The following is a 21,758-nucleotide window of genomic DNA, read 5'->3' on the forward strand; positions in this document are numbered from 1 at the left end:
TAAGTGTGTGCTACTAAAAAAATCAGAATTCAATGACTTTCACCACACGTTTAGGTTTCAGGCTAAGAAAGGGAAATGGTGTACACAGAAAATTTGCCCTGAAACTTTGAGATCTCATACAATCTTTTACCTGAGTTTCTACTTCTCTAAGAAGGTGAAGAACAATCTAGTCATTTGCCAAAGACATCTTATCTACAAGGGAAAACTGCATAAAATTTGGTAGATTAAATGCTTATTTACTCACAGTTATGATGACGAGAAGCAGGAGGAGGAGGAATTTTGGTCTTATGGAAACCATAGTAACAAGTTTTATCTGACTGCCTTCAAATTACTCCCAACTTGGTTCACAGGTGATCAGTCATTCTAGAGAAAAACAAATACTGTATGATCTCTCTCATATGTCAGAAACAAAAACAAAACACCACAATTTCATAGATAACCAGAACAGATAGGTGGTTATCACAAGGAGTGGGGGTGGAAGTTGGAGAAGTGGGTGAAGGGGATCAAAAGGTTCAAAAACTAAATGACAGTGTTAAACTTTGTCAGCCTACACCCAACTCCAATTCTAATCAATTGAACAGAGAGCCTTGCTAAGTCTGGACCCTTGCTCACTACTTATGTTTGAAAAACCATAACCAATCATGTTGCAAACCACAAAAATTCTTTATAACCTATGGTTAACATTTCATCCCTGCTTTGTGTGTCTGGAAATGATTGACCAGGCTTCAGACTATTTTCTCTGATGTACTGCAGCCTGAAATCCAGTTGTTATCTTGGTTCAATTAAACTCAAACTTATTGGTTTGTAGGGCACAATAGTAAAGCCCAAGCTTAGCAAAACCTTTTCAGAATTCAGTAAGAAACTCTGTGAATGCAGTCCAGTTACCAGAGCTATGCCTCTGTATGCATGCCTCTGTTGTTGTGTTTATATTTCCTAAAGGCTTAGGAATAAATATATTTTTTAAAAATCTGAGATGATAGTTCTGCATGGATGTCATATTAATAGTGAATCTTTGTGGCATATATAATGTACAAAGGTACAACCATTCCTAAGGTGGTCATCATGTCTTTTGCTGGATTCTCTGCCTATATTTCATAGAGATAATCTTATCAAGGAGCATTTCTAGAATGGTCACTTAGCTCATATGTCCTTTTAAAGGTACGTCACAGTTTGGCTGTAACATTAAAAACTTAGGTACAGTCTTTGCTATTATAACTAAATTAATGGTTATAAGCAACATCTTTTTTTGTTGTTATTTCTCTCCCTTAGGGATCCTATATTTGGAGGGGGGAGCTTTATATTAGGGGGATAAAAAGGGGCTATTTCCTACTCTTTTCTTAGTTTGGACATTTCCAACATACCCAAGAGAATGTATAATGAACCCTCAAGCACCTATCACCCAGCTTCAGTTATCAACATTTCAGGCAGTGTTTATTAAATGGCAGTTCATTTTCTGTTTTTTTAAAGGAAACTCATTACATAACTGCCATTCAACATTTGAGGTTTTAATAACCTGAGCAGCCTTATCTCAGGCAAGTGCTCAAATTCTGTGGACAGATTTAATGTAAAGGGCACTCATTACCACTTTCTCAGCTTCATTTTAAGTACTCCTGGACTATATCTCTTATGCTAGTACAATCTGTTACTCACTCTGCTTTTCTAAGTCTAGAGTCATATGGCCTCAAGTTTTAAACTGATTCCAGACTATGAAAACCAAGTCCCTCCATGGAAAACTTGTTCGAAAACTGTCGTTAGCAAATTTTAGCTTGCAGACATTTTTTTTAAGAGTTTTTATTTTGAAATTAATTTTTTTAAAGGTTCAGTCCATCCTAGGCCCTACCACTGTTATTTAACATCTATGCTTTATACTCCCCTGACTGAAGCTGACTTCTTTTGATCTATGAGAGTAGAGCTGAATTCAGAAATGATTAGCTATCTTATTTAGAAAAAAGAAAACAGAAGAGAACTATAAACAGCAGTTTTATAAATCCAAATTTTGACCAGTTCCCAAACAATTGTTGTATCCCAAACAATTATCCCACACTCAATCTGGGTTCTATGACAAGTCTGAAGAGTCTACAGAAACAGAATTATGATTTGAATATAAAAAAGCCAGTCACTCGGAAAATTCAAGAAACCTCATCAAGGTATGTGCACTCTGAACCCTGATTTATTACCAGATGTTATGTGGAAGATATTGTCAATAGTCAAATTAGAATGGGTTAAACTAAGTTAACTATTTTACAACAGAGTTTCTCAACCCTATAAAATATAATTTCTACTGAGAATTTCCAAGAGGGGATTTCTGAAACCTATTTAAATATGGAACTCTTCCCCTTCCCCTTGGATTTTCTCAAAGTATTCTAGAAAATTCTATCATAAGAGATAATTTGGCTCAGTGATAAAATAGGACCATGGACATTAAGAGTAATTATCTAATAAATCAGTAAATACAATGTATAGATAAATATAAGAAATATTTATTAAAACTAAACAACGCAAAGATTCAAACTATTGAGTATGGAGATGAAACAATGTGTCATCTTCCTCAAACAGCTTATAATAACCTATGGGGAAGATGCCTAAAACAATCAAGCCCATTCGCAAGAAACCTTGATATATATATCAAGAAGCCTAAGATATCACATATTCAGTTATTAACTTCAATGCATAATTATATGTTATATTAGTTAATTAGTTTTTACATTTAGGACTAAGAACTTTGAGTATGACATGGTTACTAGACTAACACTTTCAGTTTCAAAACTTTGAGTGTGACATACAGTTAGTACAATTAGTCTATTTAATATAGACAATATTCAATAACTTTTCAACAACTTACATATTAGAATTCTTCTAGATTTTATATAAACTATTTTCCATTTATTTATAGATATCTTACCAATGCCTACCATATGTCAACTGTACTTTTAAGGGGACAACAGAATGTCTTCCCAAAGCAGTTAATTTAGCTTTCATAAAAACAACTCTTATTTTGTAATCATATCTTATTACTTAATATATACTTCAGTTATTTCACTAAAATAACTGACTGTTTTGGAATAAACACCATGGCATCAGAAAAGAACATAGCTATCCCAGAGAACAGCCTCCTAGTCTTTGCAGACCTGGTGCAGTGAGCGCTAGACTGGGGCTTTTCGGAGGAAAGGGGAATTTGGGTGGCTTGGTTGGTAAATGGAGATCAACTAAGAAAATGTATACAGATATCTATATGCATATATGAATATGAATTAATAGTAGGCCATATGCACATATTAAGGAACAAACAATACTCAGTACTTGCGATAAGGGAACTGTTTTGCATTTCTACCAAATTTGCAGATGATGCTAACGTTGCTGATCATGGGACTGCACTTTGAGAACCACTTTAATGTCCCTTCCAAGTCTCAAATTTGATTCCATTGTATATAACTATTCCCCCCTGCCAAAGGATAGAAATCTGGAAATGAAATGGAATATTAGTTTCACAAATTCATAGTGTTAAATCTTTAGTATAACCATGCAAGAATAGGAAGGTTGCATATCTATTCTGCCATTATTAGGCCAATTGATTTCAAATATTCAACTCTAGGTCCTCAATTCATAGGAAAAGGAAGTAAGGAAATTAACATTTATCAAGAATTAGTTAAAAGACATTTTGCTAACAGTAGCCTTATAGGAGCCTTAAGGAATGCTTTTACATTTTACAGATGAGAAAACTAAGCCTCAGGGAAGATAAATAACCAAATATAATTTATCTACAGTTGAAAAAGCCATTTGCCAAACTGACTCCTCACAAAACAAACATATCATAACAGATTACTTTCCCTATCACGCTTATGTGAAAATAAAGTTGTTTTTTTTTCAATTCAACTAACACTTTATGTTTAAATTATTTTAACCAGTAAAAAGTGAACCTTCAAGGGAAAAAAGAAATGGCATTTCAAATGTGCTATTTAGTTTTATGGGCAAAAACTCAATTTCTTCCCCAGACTGTAGTGTCCAAATCTAACAGCTATGAGGTGAGAAATGGTGCCTAGGAGTTCACCATTGCGTCCTTTTTTCCTGGAGCTATGTCTACATGAAACAGATACTCAGTAGGTATTCAATGGATAAGTGGACATTGAGTGAGAATGTCAGTATCCAAAGCAATTCCATGGGCAAAGCCATACAAGAATGTGAAATGCTATAATCTGTTACATAGGTAAAAAATACTAAGAAAGCACAGTGGCAGTATTTTTAAATGCCAAATAAAATGTTTTCCATTGTTACTGGGGGAGAGGCTGGGAATAGGTTATGGGCTCAATCTTTGTGGGTACCCAGCCCCACAGGTTACTTTACATTCACCATGTAAGGCTTTGTAAATGTTGACTCTGGGGTTTGCACTCTGATTAGCATTACGTCTGGTGTTCATGGAAATGTATGCCGCATCCTGGAGAGTTATCGGGTTAATCAGCATCCCGTTCCCAATATCTTCCTCCCTATATGAGGTAGATTAAGTCTGAAAAGAGAAGCAGTTACTGCTTCCAGAAAGGGAAGCACCATATAGTGTCCCTGATGTTAAGAAAAAGTTCATTTCCCTTGAATGGGTTCCTTACTAAGGAGCAGTTTGCTCATCCCTCATCACATTCCCTCCGTATCCAGAACCAACTGACAGGAAATAAAACGAGCTATTGCTCTTCTCAAATGCAGTATATTTGCAGCTTATATGGTCTCTACTGAAACCAGGCCTTGCTTTTCCCCTCTTCAGGGGATTCCGGTCCACTAAGGAAGGCAGCTTGGGGTCCCCAAATTGGCCTAGATTTCATGAGCGAGGCTGCCGAGGCGTTTGATGGAATGAACATTGCCAAGCTGTTCGTGTACCTCTTGGGGAGCTGCTAAAATGGGGCATTGCCTTTGAACAGAATCTTCCAGAGGAAATAGCTCTGATTTCAACAAACTTGTATTCCTCTTCTGGTAAACTTAAAGGAAAGCAGTTTGTCCATAGCAGTGATTGGAGAGCAAGGAAAAGAGTTGGTTGTTCCCAGAAACTCTCCCCTGCAGAAATAGGATTATCTCCACAGCGGCTTCCCTGGTAGCTCAATGGTAAAGAATCTGCCTGCCAACGCAGAAGATGCACAGATGCAGGTTGGGAAGATCCCTTGGAGTAAGGAATGGCAACCCACTCCAGTATTCTTGCCTGGAAAACCCCATAGACAGAGGAGCCTGGTGGGCTGTACTACAGTCCATGGGGTCGCCAAGAGTTGCACATGACTTAGCAACTGAACGACAACAAAAGTGATCTCACAGCACATTTGATTCCTCAGGATGGGCGCTGATTATGGCAGGCTTCTTAGTTCTGTGGAGAGTCTAATAGATATCCCTGAGCTAATCCTTCAGTGCATTAAATGCCCTGTCAGTTACTTAAATGTAGTAATTTATAAGTTTCTTTAATAAAAGGATAAATTTTCAGATGCTGCCACTCATCATCCCTATATTTGAATGCTTGTGAATATTTCTATATAATTATATTTAATACTCTAAATTGTAAATGCTATAATTTCCTTTGACCTATGTTGCAGTTAGAGATATTACTTGATCAGTGCTCTCAATGCTTCATTTTACGTGCACGTATTTAGTTAATTGGTTATTTTTTTTCCTGCCTGTGTTTATATGTAATATACACTATAAGGGAAAAAGAAATCAGTCTGCTCACAGCTGAGTCTAGTAAAAGAGCAATTAGGTTCTATCAGAACAGTTGTCAATAATGAGTTCTGAATTAAAATTACTAGCAAAGAAAGGAATCTAGACATCTGCAGGAAATGTGAAAATATTTTTATAACCAAATAGCTGATATCTGGACAGGGGTATCACTGGTTTTCCCAGCTGTACCTGCAAGGTATTTTGAAATATTCCCAGACTGAAAGAACACTGAAATTCACTGCGTAAACGAAGCTGCATATTTTTTTAAATGTTGGCTGCCTTTGAACAGTGTGTATTTTGATTTCATGTAATCAGCATGAACACTTTTTCAAACTATTTTGCTGTGCCCCCAGTCATAAAAGGAAGCTTAAAAATAGTTCTCTTTGTATTGTGTCTTTCCAATCAGGGTTCTATTGCTTGGATATTTTTCTTTCTGTCTTTGGAAGAGATACTTTTGGGTCTTATTACATGGTATCTGATTTCTTTTTTTTCTAAGAAAACTTGCAAGGTGGGCTTCTGGCATCCGAGTTTTATTACAAGATAATTTAATACATTTGCAGGTATCTGGAGGTAGTAAAGTATTTGGCCTTTTAAAAAAAAGGCAAACTATACATTTTTGAAAGCAGATGTACATTTTTGAAAGCAGACTTTGTGTTCCGCCATTTGCACTGAAGTTTTAAGTCAGTTAGGTTAAAAAAAATACAATTATTAAGAATGGAGTTCAAGATATTTTTTTTAAGTATGTATATGAACACACATACATACACTCATGCATAGATAATTAGTAGCAGTATATTTGATACATCGTTTGGCCCTCGTTTACTTATGGAAATATTGGAAGAGGAGTACCTCTGGAGCATTGATACACAAGGTATGGCCCATGAACCAGCCTATCAGCATCACTTTGGAGCTTGTTGGAAATGGACAATCTTGAGTTCTATTCCACACTTACTGAATTAGAATCTCTGGGGGCAAAGCCCAGGAATATATGTTTTAATACTGCCTAGGTATGTGTACAGAATACTTGGATTGACATATAATGCCTAAATGCCTAGGGATGCATCACATGGTGATTGAGATCTTAATACACAGAAGAGGAATCTCTCTGAATTTATTGAGTTAATGAATATTACCTTTCATCTCTTTGGTGTCCCTGTCTTGTGCCTGTTTTCCATCTTCTACTATTACCCTGAATAAGAGGCAAACCTCTCCTTTCTACTCCCATCCTCAAACATGACCCTTATGGCCTCCTAAATACACTTAATACTGGTTTTCATTAATTGATTAGTTATCATGTATGAATACTATACTTAATGAAAGTATTTCATCCATCTGTCTCAAACAGAGATGTCATCAATCTAACTAGTTAGTACATAGTCAGGTGCATGAAGATCTATCTTGACAATGCTTGAAAGCCACTTAATTCCTTTCTCTTTGGGTAGTTGAATAGCATGCGAGAGCTTATGTTTTATTAATAAAGGACAGTTATAGGCACAACATAGACCCTTTTAGAACCAACATTGTTGTGGCCTAAATTGATGGAATCATGGTCCTTGGGTCTGTCCAGGGAGCTCGAAGGAAAACTATAACCTTGTTTTCAATAAAATCTCATTGGTGGAAGCATGAGTTTGGGAAGAGTAGACAGAGACCCAAGTCTTTGCTCTGCTAGTAACAGCCACATTTCAGTTTCAGTTCCGTTGCTCACTCATGTCCGACTCTTTGCAACTCCATGGACTGCAACACACCAGGCTTCCTTGTCCATCACCAACTCCCAGAGCTTGCTCAAACTCATGTCCATCGAGTTGGTGATGCCATCCAGCCATCTCATCATCTGTCACCCCCTTCTCCTGCCTTCAGTCTTTCCCAGCATCAGGATCTTTTCCACTGAGTCCGTTCTTTGCATCCAGTGGCCAAAGTATTGGAGCTTCAGCTTCAGCATCAATCCTTCAATGAATTTTCAAAACTGATTTCCTTTAGGATTGACTTGTTTGATTTTCTTCCTGTTGAAGGGACCCTCAAGAGTCTTCTCCAACACCACAGTTCAAAAGCATCAATTCTTCAGCACTCAGCTTTATGAGAGTTGAACAACTCTCACGTCTGTACATGACTACTGGAAAAACCATAGCTTTAACCATATGAACCTTTGACAACAAGGTAATGTCTCTGCTTTTCAATATGCTGCCTAGGTTGGTCATAGCTTTTCTTCCAAACATCTGCATTACCTGGTCAAATTCCTAACCCAGCCTAGGTCCTCAGTTTCCTCTTTCAAAAATCTAAGTAGGTAGAGGAATCAGAAGAGGCAGTGAGCAGTATTGATGCATTAATTCAGAGTCTAAGAAGATCAGGCCGTGGGAACACCAATGCAAAGGCCTGCTGGGGTTCTTTGGAGTGATACTGATACAAACAAGTGAAGTAGACCCTGGCAGCCGGTAAACTGTATTTGAATTGTGATTCTCACTGCCTTACAGAAGCTTGTTTGAAGTGAACAAAGGACTAAATAAAACATAGCTATCAGTCTGTGACCTCTGATTAGAGCCTTGAAAACCATTGGATCATTTATGTTTGTATGAAGATAATTGCATTTTAAAAAAGAAAAACACCAAAACAAAATTCCCTGAATCTTGCCCTTGTGGGAAAACACAGATACACTTGGCAAAACAATTGAAATAAAGTTTCTAAAGTTTCAGTAATTTTCAAATATCTTTCAGTAGCTCTTCTATTGCTACTGAATTGCAGCACGCAGCCTGTGTAGTTTTATCTGGCAGGGCTGGTTAATGGCTGTATCCACTCAAGATGTGGATAATTTTGTGTCATTTTAAACAAAATTTAGAATATGGATTGAACTGATATAGTTATTTACAAAGAAAATTTCAGTGAAATGATATAGTTCTTCATAATTCCATAGCATCATCCAATTGACCTCATTCAGATTCAAGTCAGCTACCAATAAGGGCCAGCTGGGTCTGTTTTATCACTGCCCAATGGCCTCCTCTATCCGTCTGTAAAATAAAACCTGCCATGACATATTCAGGTGTTCTTTATATAAATATATTAGCCTTCTACTTTATCTTGAGCATCACATTTTAAGAATAATAAGAATGTATTCAGCAGATAATGTTGGGACAGAGCCAAGATTATACAGAAAAGTCTCTGCAGGATTTTTGTTTAAGTCAGTATGTTGGCGGGGGGCAGGGCGGGTAGTCAGATTAGGCCCATGTGGATTTTGTTTTTTACAGGCTTAATTCACTTTAAGAAATCCCCCTTCACCCATCTGGAGAAATTAAATGCCCTGAGGAAATATGATGGGTACTGACCTCTCAATATGCTGAACTAGGATCCTTGTCAGATCAGTTGTTCTCTGCTTAGTCTCTAAGCATTCTCCTCTCTATGCTGTCTGTCTTCTTTCTGGAACCCACTCCAAAAAGGCCAGCACATGATGGCAGGATCAAGTCCAGGCTGCACAGGCCCAGTATCACCCTATCGTCTCCTGAGAATCCATGTCTGGGCGGTATTCCCAAGCTAGAGTGAATGAGATTTCACTTTCTCTCTCTACTTTTTTGAGTCCTCAACTATTAACTGATCTTTCATATTTTTATAATGGTAACTTTTAAAATCTATTACATTAAATTTCTTTTTAATTCCATTATTACTGATTATTAATATATTGTCCTTGCTTAAAAAAAATCATGCATTTCAACTGAAGTGAAAATCTTCCTTACCACCTTTATCACCAATTCCATGCTTCATTAAGAGGTTACTATTGGTATAATTTGTGTATCTTTGCAGATCAGTTTCCATGCATCAATAAGTACGCATATAAAATATGCTTAATTGTATTGTGTGGACTTGTGAAAAAATATATTATCATGATATGTATAGTGCTCTGCAAAATATTTAGTTTTTTGGAGGGGTCATTACATGGATTTACTTCATTCTTTAAACCGCTGCATAGTATTCTGAATATTTATATGCCATCATTTATTTAACTGTTTCCTAGCTACAGTACTTTGCTATCTCAAATAATGCTGAAGCAAAGATCCCTTTCTAACATTCTCTGTGCATTGTGGCTTAGTCGAAGTCATGTCTGACTCTTTGTGACCCCATGGCCCTGCCAGGCTCCTCTAAGATTTCCCAGGCAAGACACTGGAGTGGGTTATCATTTGCCTATCCAGGGTATCTTCCCGACCCAGGGATTGAACCTGCATCTCATGCACTGCAGGTGGATTCTTTACCACTGAGCCACCTTGTAAGCACCTCTCTGTGCATATGTGTACATATATCTTCATGAAAGTTGTCTGGAAGTGCTGTGTTAAGGGATAGGTGCAATTTTAAATTTTTATGAACACTGAAAAATTCCCTCCCAAACAACTCTAAATAGCATAGATACATTCTACTGCATTTCACTGACAATTTGTTGAAACATATTTTTTACATTTTAGTTCATAATAATATATAAAAACTGATTAGTCAGATGAATACTTATATATAAGGGATCTATATAATTTCTCTGTCACTCAAGGTACAAAAGATGCCAGAGGATGTAAAAAATAAAATGGTTATGTGTCTATTTTTGTATAAAGTCCTAAATACTCTAGAGATGGTCAAGTACAGCTGTATACTAAGTTAAAAGTTAATTTTTGTCAGAAAAGAAAGAGTTTCAAAACGGCAGCCATATCAGGATCACATCACAGTTTCATCAGGAGAGTCATCTCATTAATCTTATAAAACTCAGTCATAAAACCCATTCTATTAGATTCCTTTTTTAATAAATAGTCTTGCAGTTCATAAATGCCATTCTTGTTATAGATGAACTATAATATCCAATCAAAGCACAAGCTGATATATGTACAAAATGCTCACCATGGTTTCTGCATCATATTTCACTGTCTTTGCACCCAACTAAACGATCTGTAAAATCTTCTAGTTCTATTCTTTCTTTGCCAGATCTTTGAAGTATCAGTAAAGGGTCAGCATTAGAACTCCACCAGATTAATCAGAAAAGCCAACTTTTAAGCACATACCCAGAATGATTTTAGTACAAAATAGCCCCCTCATGCCTCTTAATGTTTTCCTCTTGCACATTACTACTGTATCGCATCACGGGACATTAAGCATATTTCAGCTCGTGGGACTAACTCAATCATGTTTTTAGAAATTGAAAACAAATGTTGTAACTGGATGGATGATAATATTGAAGTAATAACAATTTCCTAGTAGGCATACTTGTTTAATGGATTGCATAGTTTTTCAGCTTGTAAACACTGGAATGTCTATCACTCTCTGAAACCTTTTTTTTTTTTTTAATCAAGGCAAAAGTTTGTCAATCACTTGGTTTACTTTAGTGGAATTACTGTCTTCACTAGAAGTAACTTAGAAAGTTGGTTTTACTCCAAGGGTAACAGAGACCAACCTAATCCTAGACTTGATTTAAAAGTGCTGTCCTCTTCCCTTTTTGTTGGAATTTTCTGTAACATAATAAATGTACCAAATTGTGCTGGCCTCAGCCTGAAGCACAGGGTTATGCACTCTTTTTCTTCCCAGAGATATTTAGAAAAATCTGTCTTTGTGCTTGGCAACTACTCTGACAGAAAGCAGATAAAAATAAGGGTGGTTTATCAGTTTTGCTGTTCTTATCATGTTTCAGGTTGAAAGCTGTTGAAATGATGAAAAACAAACAGCACTAAATAGGGTTCCGTCATTATTGCTGCTATGAGAAGCTAAGTTTTTCAGGATCAAAGAAAAATGCATTTGCTTTTAGAACTACAATCCTTCATTTTGAAAGGTGCACTGCACTCAGATACTGATGGGTGAAAACTGGAGTAAATTGGAGAAGGAAGTAAAATATGTGTTGCTGCGGGAACTTGGAAATTCAAACAAAAGTAGACTGACATTCTTTTAAAAGCTCTGAATGTACAGTGTTCAGCTTCTTAAGAAAAATCTGGTACCTCAGGTCTGTTATTTCTGAGTAACTGGAGTACAACATAAGCACAGGCAGTCTCCATCTCATCAAATTACAAGAACTCCCTTTATCTGTGTAAACATGTGTCCGAGTAATACCCCCATGCATTGTTGGCGCTAGTGGTAAAGAACCCACCTGCCAATGCAGGAGACATAAGAGAAGCAGGTTCAATCCCTGCATCAAAAGATTCCCTGGAGAAGGCAATGGCAACCCACTCCAGTATTCTTGCCTGGAGAATCCCATGGACAGAGGAGCCTGGCAGGCTACAGTCCATGGGGTCGCAAAGAGTCAGACATGACTGAAGTGACTTAGCACGCATGTATGCATCCAGGGAATGTCCCCAAGCAGGGGCCTTTGAGGGAATGTTCCTGTGCATGTCATAGAAGGTCCAGAAAGAGACTTAAAATTTTTTTAACTTAAGTTTTTTAAAATTTTGCAACTCAAAGTGAATGCCTCTGATTTCCCCAGCATAGAAATTGACAAGAGAAATTGTCAAATGCAGTAGAGACAAGGAAGCTGTTGTTCTTCCCCTCAAGGAGCTTAGCAACTTTGCATAAAGATAATAAACAGAAAACAAAAATAAGGTATGGCAGTTACCAATAAAGAGGTATAAACTGTCATAAGGATACAAATAGAGATAAACCAAGGACAAAGTCCAGATCGAGGGTGCAGAATGTGAGACGAGTCTTGAGGGAAGGCAAATATCAACACATATATCTTAGGAGGAGGACACAGTAAGGAAGAGGAAGAGTCTGGTAAGCAAAAACCCAGAGAGGTGGGAAAGCTATAAATACATCTAACTTTCCTGGAGCTGAAGGAAAGCTGTGACTCTTAAAGTAAATGTATTATCTGAGAGCCATGTGGATTTAATGATGAGACTGGTGCCTAAATCACATCCAGATATTTTTGAACTTCTACATTAAAGAAAAAACCCACCCGTATTTGGGGTAAAATTGCTACTGAAAGACCAAAAATAAGACTGGCCTATTACTTCTTCAAAATACAAAGACAGACTGTGGGGCAATAGATTTAGAGTTTGAGCAGATAATATTATAGCCCAGTAATCATGCACATAGCCAAGTTGTTGGCCCTATGTAAAGGCAAATAAAGAACTTCTCAGGAAGATATCAGAAATAATGCTAGCAAAGATGAATGCTAGCAATCCAATAATTGTATCAGAATAAAGAACTCAAGATTAGATGAGCCATGTCATAAAGGTAGTCTATGAATAAGTAAAACAATTATTTTAAATAATTGCTGTTAATAGTTATACATATAATAAAAATATTAAACAGTCCTTAAAATGGAAAACAAATAAATATAAAAATAAATATGTCTTTTTTCCCTCACTGCCTTCCAGGCACCCTGGCTTTCTTTCCATTACTCCAATATTCTAAGCTATTTTCCATTCCAAGGCCTCTTCTTGGGATATATTTTTCTCCTCGGAAGCTTTCCCACCCTTCTTCACTCTGCAAACCATGTCTTATCCTGTAGGTAGTATATTAGTTTACTGCTGCTGCTGCTGCTAAGTCACTTCAGTCGTGTCCGACTCTGTGCAACCCCATAGATAGCAGCCCACCAGGCTCCCCCATCCCTGGGATTCTCCAGGCAAGAACACTGGAGTGGGTTGCCATTTCCTGCTCCAATGCATGAAAGTGAAAAGTGCAAGTGAAGTCGCTCAGTCGTGTCCGACTCTGAGAGACCCCATGGACTGCAGCCTACCCAGGTTCCTCCGTCCGTGGGATTTTCCAGGCAAGAATACTGGAGTGGGTTGCCATTGCCTTCTCTGTATTAGTTTACTAGGGCACCATAATAAAGTGACATAGCCTAGGTGCTTCAAATAATAGAAATTTATATTTTCACAGTTCAGGAGGCCAGAAGTACAAGGCTGAGGTGCTGTTAGGGTTGAGTTTTGGTGAGACCTCTCTTCCTGGCTTAATTTAACATGATCTCCTTCTAGCTATGTCTCTGCACAAGCTTTCCTGTGCGCCTGTGCACAGAGTGCAAGATCTCCAGAGTCTCTTATATTCTTACAAGGTCACCAGTCCTCCTGGACTAGGGACCCAGCACTATGACCCCATTGAACCTGACATTACCTCCCTAAAGACCCTAGTTTTGAATAGTCACAGTGGGGGCTTAGAACGTCAACAAATGAATTTTGAGGAGACACAATCCAGCCCATAAAAGGTATCAATTTAAATGACACTTCCCCAAAGGTTCTCTGCCAGGATTCTACACATTTACCTCACAACAGCTGTTGGGACTTCTAATTCTGTATTTATTCATATGATTATTAATATCAGATTCCCGCACTGCACTGTCATCTTCATGAGGGAAGAATCATGTTTGTTTCGTTCGCCAATTCCATGATATCTTAGCGCATGATAGACACTCAGGAGATATCTGTGGGATGATAGCCTGCAGTACGAAAGAGTAATATAGCAAATGTGGATGGAAGAACAAAGTAATGAGCATTTCCTGTCTGTCCCAGGGTGGTGGTAAGAATGGATGAATCAGGATACTCTGTGTGCTGATAATAAGTAGCCACCAGCTCGGGGTGGTGGGGAGTAGGTTGGGTGTAGGCAGTAGTATTTGTCAGTTTCCTTGGTGTAAGTACTCCAGGCTATAAATGTGACATCGCTGAATCCAAAAGTTGGGAGAGATACTCAGTTGCACACCATTATATAATATTTTCACCTGAAGAGCATGAACGTAAGATAATTAAGACACAATGCGTTTTGAGGTTACCTTCATTTTTAATTTAATTGCTTAAGCAGGATTTCTGAGAATTCATCAGTTGAGTTTTGCCGGCTCCAGCACACCCCTGATGGATCGTTGAACAAAACTGTAGAAATTGAATGTGTAGAAATTTATAATTTGTTATTGGGCAGGGCAAAAGGCAAGAATAATTCAAGATGATCCTTCAGTTTTAGATCTGAATGACAAGGAGGAACATGGCAGTGGGAAGAGCAGATCTGAGCAGAGATGTTGATGATTCTTGGGATATGTTCATTTCTAGAGAAACCTGAGAACGGTTTGAAATATATATGCTCAAAGAAAGAGCAATTACTTTAGCAGTCATTTATTTGAAGATTATTGCTGAACCATGAAGGAGAATGAGAGAAAGGAGGACAGAACTTTGGGGACATTATGTACATTTGGGGGCCTGGCAAAAATATGTAAATTAGAGAAAAGAGTTCAGATGGAAAAATCCAGAGAGGAAGAAGAGCCAGCACAGGAGTCAAATAGAAAAAGCAAAAAACATTATGTACTGAGGCACAGTCTGAGAGCTGCCTATAGATTTCTGAAGATGACATTTAGGATTGATCTTTGATTTTGGTTTCCAACTTGAGAGAGATTCTACCCTGTCATAGAGACAATGGAACCATTATACACATGAATCAGATCTTTCTGACTAATTTCATATGCTACATGTTTCAGGCTATTTTGTATTTGATATCATTATAAAATCTTCTCCCTTACTTCCATCAACCCCAAGAGGAGTATTTGATATTCCCTGTAATCCCCCAATTAGCGTCACAGAAACCAAGGAAGAGAGACTTTTTAAGAAACCTTCATAAGGATAGTTAAATATTACTAAAGGAACATTGTTGGAGAAGGCAATGGCACCCCACTCCAGTACTCTTGCCTGGAAAATCCCATGCATGGAGGAGCCTGGTAGGCTGCAGTCCATGGGGTCAGACACAACTGAGCGACTTCACTTTCACTTTTCACTTTCAGGCACTGGAGAAGGAAATGGCAACCCACTCCAGTGTTCTTGCCTGGAGAATCCCAGGGATGGGGGAGCCCGGTGGGCTGCCGTCTGTGGGGTCGCACAGAGTCAGACATGACTGAAGTGACTTAGCATAGCATAGCAAAGGAGCATTGCAGAGGGGTAGGTCACAAGAAGGTATCCGTTTTTAACCCAGATGGCAGAAATGGTGATGCCCTATTGAAATGTGGTGCTAAAGCTCAGCATCTCAGAACCTGCATTTGAGTCCCTATTTGGCCGTTTACCATTAGCTGTGTGACTTCAAAGAAGTTCCTGAATGTTGAGAATCGCTGAAGGGGAAAGGAAACTGACAGAGAATGTCCAATGCCCCCAGGATACCCAGGACTGTGGTGAGAGGCCCTTCACGGCCATCTCATTTACCTTGAGAATAAATGTGACAGCACAAACTTCCTCAAACGTAAGGTCTTATTATTGGAAATCGGGGAGAAAAGGAAGAAAAGCTAGAGGGAGTAGTTTAAAGCAAGATTTTGAGAGCCTAATCGCAAATGATCCTGTGCTGATTGTATAAAAAATTTCCCGGTATTAACATTGCCTGTTTCTTGTTGTCAGTTTCAGAGGTAGAATCTTTAAATGGAATTTCTACCTACAAAGCAATTGCATCTTCCTTTATGTTTGCAAAGCAAACATGTTTAAAGCAGTCTTAAAACTTACTAGATAATTAACAAGTTAATTAACATTAGAACAACAGAAAACCCAAGAGAGGTTAAGTGACTTTCTCAAGGACACCCAATCACTGATAGCTGAAAAAAGTATTTTGAACTTCACAGTCTTGCTTAAAGCTAAGAGACACCTCCAACATTTAAAACCTCTAAGAAATCTTCATCTTTGAAAAGAGGTAACATGTTAAGTTCCAAGGAGCACTTTCTTCCTCTCTTCCATATAAACAGCAAGATTGGGCTGTTAACAATGTTTTATGTTTAAAGGAGAAAAAATAGCTTTTGCACAAGTCAGAGCCTCTGTTCCTGTTTTGTTTTCTTCCCACAGTGCATGAGTTAGACACAGGCACATGTTTTATTATTTTCCCTCTTCATTTTTGTTTTTGAAAAAATGCATTATTACCACCATGAAGAGGTTGAAATTGTTAGGATCTGGAGTTATCCCTATCAGTTTTGTAGGATTCTGTAGTATCTTTCTGCCAGAACACAGAACCATGCATCATTCAAAGATTAGGAATGGCCTCTGATGTATACTTGGAGAACAGACTTGATACATCATTACAGTTATATGGCTTACAGTATAGCTTCCATTAGGAAGAACTACATGATATTGTATCTAGTTAGAAGCAATGAACAATTAGGATGAAAACAGTTTAGAAAGACAACACAGGGAAAAGGAAAAGATCTACTTAATCTTAGGACCTACCAAACAAGGGGGGCTGCCTCCCTTTTCCAGGCTAAGTCTTACCTAGTTTCTTTTCATTGCAATGCCTTGGCTCATCAGGAGACCAAGATGTGGAAAACCACTCAAAGCCTTTTCCTGTCTCCCTCTTCCTTACCAGACACTTTGTGAAATCATCTTCAGGCATTCTTCGCACAGTTCTGAACCTGTGTCAAATATACGATTTCTTTCGCTGACTGAGGGGTCTTATTACCAAACCTGGGTGGGCTGCTCATTACACAAGGCCTCTCATGCCAATCACTAATTTGTTCACTTTTCCACAAGCATTACTGCACACTGACTGTATGCTTGGTGCAGAGCAGAGAAAGATAACAGAAAATGTTGTTCCTGCTCTCAAGATATGCTCATTATTTGTAGACTAACTAATAACACACTGTGACTTAGACTGCAGGGTGGTATTGAAGACACCAAGGGATCCGGGACAGAGAGTGGTTGTAATCCTGCCTAGGGCCTAGAGGAGGGACGTGGCGGGGTGTGATGGTAAACACCATCTTACTGGTTTCTTTGGTAAAACTAAATAAAATGGAACTCCATGGATCTCACACATCAAGCTACTGATCATTCTGTGCTAAGAAATGTGCTATCATGTCTCTGACTCTGTCCCGGAAGGCTTTTGCATTACTTCTCAATGTCATGTCACTTTGTGGTTTAATCTCTGAATGGCGTGTCTTAGAGTCAGTATCCAGAGGCTCTCTAAGACACTGACAGTTTCTGTGTCTAACAGAACACAAAAAAGTAAATATTTTTTAAATAGTGGTTATACCCTATTTCCAACTGTTAGTGTACAAACCACAGGACTCCTACAAACCCAGGAGGCTGGGTTCAATCTGTACTGCGCAGGAGTTAAATAAAGGTAATATATGTTACAAAATGCTCACTTACTGCTTGCAGCCACTTGGCAATTGAATCAAATACCCTTTTGCTCATTAAGCTCATTTATATAAAGTTTGGTACGTTCCTTACACTGGAGCTTCACTAGGTCTATGAAAATTTTACATGCAGCTCCCAGAGTCAGTAGTATGACTGCAAAAGCCATTCTGTTTCTTCTGTTATTCTAGCCTCCTCAGTTCTTCATCCTTCCTGTCCTTCAAGACCAGGTTCAAATGACACGTTACCCACAAACCAGCATGTCTTTTTTTTTTCTTGTGTTGTAAATAGTTATATAAAGTATTATCTCTAACGATAGTATGAGCTCTAGGTGGGATACAAGTCACCTTTAATGTTGTATCTCATATGTTAGTTGGCAGAGTACTTCACTGCTCATTGAATGAAGAGATGGATATATCAATGCATAGACAGACAAATAAATGAGCACAAAGAAATACAAAAGACGGGAAACAGTGGCACATGGTGAATGAAGGGGGTTGGCTGTTGCCTGGCGTCTAAGGTGCTGATATATATTTATATTTCCATTGATTACATGTTTCCTAGCCATGTTTCCTCCATGATTGGAAGAAAAACATTTTGGATTCAGCCATACTTCACACAGAGACAAGGAAGGGCTTACCTTGGATTTCAGAACACAGATGTGTCATTTTGTTAGTATTCTTTCCCACACTCAAGGAAACGCCAGTGTTCCCACCATCTGCCTCTGTAATTTAGTTCAGTGAATTAGATTGTCTCCTTGGAGCAGCAGAACTTGTCGCTGTGTGTTGTTTGATCTTTCACCTCCTCTTCTTTGAATAGGTTTTCACCAACTGGAAAACAACCCATGAGTCTATGAGTAATAGAGTTTAAAAAAATGCCTCAGAGCTTCTCCAGTAACAAAGATTGAAGCTTTTATTTTCCCACACAAGAATACTTGAGTTTAACCTGAAATTCCAAAATACATTCAACTCTGGAAGAAAAAGGAGTAAAAGCAAGAAACACACCCACACTCTCTAGTGATTGCTTTTTGTTAAGAATGTCTTTCCATCGAGAATACACTAGCTATTTTGAGTATGCAACAACATGTTAACATTTTAATTATATACTTCTCACTAGGTTGGTTTTAAAACTTCCTTGCTGAGTTTTAGATTATGAAATGTTTCAAGTTGAATGATTTACTAGTTTTGTTTTTTTTTCCTTTTTTATAAATTGAACTAAAATAGCCTGAAATGGTTTGTAAAAGATAAGTCTAGTTTGATCTTGACCAGATTTTTTTTTAAATACCTTTAATGTAAAAAGCATAAATGTAACTATTTCATAATGATTTCAAAATAATACTACTTTGTGTTACATGATCAAGGAGCATAGTAATTACAGATTTAATATTTTTATATTTTGAAGCCAGTTAAATTTTATTTGTTAATTTGTTCCCTGCCCTTTGGTTTAAAATGCTCCAAAACCATCACAGTAGCTATTTGAGTAGAATTACTGGGTTTAAAATCTAGTTAATTAAAAATAATCAAAATAATTTTATGATGTGTTGGTTTCTCAATAGATTCATTTATACTTTTCTCTCTCTCTCTCTCTCTTTTTTTTTTTCATTTTTGTTTTCCTTGTAGCGCGGGAGTTGGCCGGACTGGGTGTTTCATTGTAATAGATGCCATGTTAGAAAGAATAAAGCATGAAAAAACTGTAGATATTTATGGCCATGTAACTTTAATGAGAGCCCAGAGGAATTACATGGTTCAAACAGAAGACCAATACATCTTTATCCACGATGCACTGTTGGAGGCAGTGACTTGTGGAAATACCGAAGTGCCAGCTAGAAACTTGTATGCCTACATTCAGAAGCTGACACAAATAGAAACAGGAGAGAATGTCACAGGAATGGAGCTCGAATTTAAGGTATGATATTGGATGTGATGTGGTAATTCAGAAGCAAGTCATTCTGGAATTGTCTCTCTTAACCTTTCAAATGGGTGAAGTTACAGGATTCACTTGACCTTCTCCCTCAGGTGTCTGACTATAAAACACCTTCTTCATCTTTCTCTTTTCTATTTTTTGCTTCCTCCTAATACCTTGAGCTCTTTTGTACCCTAATTTAAATTGAGAGAACATATTCTTAGAACATAATATTTAAAACTTCCTTAGTCTATATGGAGTCATTAGGTAGAAGTGAAAAGCAGTGCAGTTGAAAGAGTGACTGGGTTAAAAATAAACAGAATCTTTGTATCTAAAGAGAAAATCTTGGGTTCACTGCAGTTACACCACAGGCTAAAATTATCTTTGTTGGATTTTTCTTTTTTTGTTGTTTTTCTGTTCAACAGCGTCTAGCCAGCTCTAAAGCTCACACCTCAAGATTCATCAGTGCCAATCTTCCATGTAATAAATTCAAAAATCGCCTTGTTAATATTATGCCATATGAATCCACAAGGGTGTGCCTGCAGCCTATCCGAGGTGTAGAAGGATCTGATTACATCAATGCCAGTTTTATTGATGGATACAGGTATATACTCTTGCTCCCCTGACAGCCTAAACTCTTGGTATTTACATGTGCCCTAGTTTCATAGCCAAAATGAATTTCATCTCAATTTAAAATGTTTTCTTTCTGCACTGGTCAGCATTCAGTCCCTTGATATTCATTTTTTGTTATTTTGGATAGGAGTAAGAGGAAGCAACCATGGAATTTATAATCTGCACTCTACTTTCAGAAGCCATTTGGATATGGAAGGAGTTAATATAGAAATTGTTTTGAACCAAATTATATAAATGTCATAGATTGTATGAGTCATTTCTACAAAATGAAGCTGCACAACTGTTTCTTAAGTGATTTATATGAGACATGAAATTGAACTATTAGCATTGCTCTAAAGTTTAAATAACAGTGATAAAGACATACATCATAATATTAACAAAACAATTTCTTTTGCAAAATTCCTAAAATGTCTTAAATGTTCTTATTTGATTACATAATCTTAATGGGAATTTACTGCAATAGCATTAATATTTTCATTTTTATTACCTGGATTTGATATTTACATATCAAATGTGAAGCCTTTGCATATTTTCTGATTAACATGCTATCTGTGATTCAGACAACAGAAAGCTTACATCGCTACCCAGGGGCCCTTGGCAGAGACCACTGAAGACTTCTGGCGGATGCTCTGGGAACACAATTCCACCATTGTCGTGATGCTCACCAAGCTGCGTGAGATGGGTAGAGTGAGTATCTTCACATAAGACCTTCACTCCACAAAGAAATGAGGATTCCATTGAAAAAACCCCAGTGCTAATGTCGTTTCTTTGAAATGTTGAGTACTCCAGACATGTTGTGGGTCATTCATTACTGTATGTTGGTTTTTAACTTGCAAAGCCACATCAAGTTCTTTCATTTTTGTGTTTTGAAGAAAAAACAGGTACTTTATTTCCAGTGTAGCACTGTCATAGAGACTAATATTGCTGACTTGTTCTGATTCTCAATGTAGTCTTACTTCCTTTTGCTCTGGACAAGCCATAGCTTAGGTGCCATCATTACTCTGTATGAAGGAATTTGACTTTCTGTCATCTCTGAGGCAAATTTTTGCTTGTTCATCTTCCACTCTGATTAAACTATCGGAAAGTTACATATTTTTTCTATGAATAAATCTGATCATCTCTGCTCTACTTAAAAAAAAAGGTTATTCTGAAAAATACCATGAAATAGTATTAGAGCCACCTAGTTCATAATAGTATTAGGGCCACTTAGATTCAGCAGATACAAGCACTCTGCCATATTTGCTTAAGAGGCTTTTCTTTTCTTGTCTTTGTATAAATTCAATGGTAGAGATGTATCTAAAACCCAAATTTTAGAGCCCAGACAGAGAGTAAAAAAATACCAAACTGAGAAAGAAACTTGACTTTTCTGATTTGGTTACTGAAGTCACTAAAACTGCATGTGCTCCAGGTTCTTCAGCTGACGAAGGAGATTGGACAAGTTCAATTCAGAGGTTTCTTTCTGTGTTCACACTTGGCGGTTGTCTTCATTCAAAACCACAGTGGTGAATGTCAATACATGATTGA

The 21,758-nt window shown here is 37.5% G+C and overlaps 1 protein-coding gene across 1 annotated transcript in view; it reads left to right on the top strand.

The window, feature by feature from the left end:
- Positions 1-21,758, top strand: part of LOC120863868 (receptor-type tyrosine-protein phosphatase delta-like) — a 561,974-nt gene that overhangs the window by 529,316 nt on the left and 10,900 nt on the right. The window contains exons 30-32 of the mRNA XM_040240488.1: positions 19,319-19,604; positions 20,027-20,205; positions 20,795-20,921. Coding sequence (XP_040096422.1) covers positions 19,319-19,604; positions 20,027-20,205; positions 20,795-20,921 — 592 coding nt within the window. The remainder of the gene's footprint in view (positions 1-19,318; positions 19,605-20,026; positions 20,206-20,794; positions 20,922-21,758) is intronic.

This window comes from Oryx dammah, unplaced genomic scaffold, assembly GCF_014754425.2.
Source record: "Oryx dammah isolate SB20612 unplaced genomic scaffold, SCBI_Odam_1.1 HiC_scaffold_1, whole genome shotgun sequence".
Classification (NCBI taxonomy): domain Eukaryota; kingdom Metazoa; phylum Chordata; class Mammalia; order Artiodactyla; family Bovidae; genus Oryx; species Oryx dammah.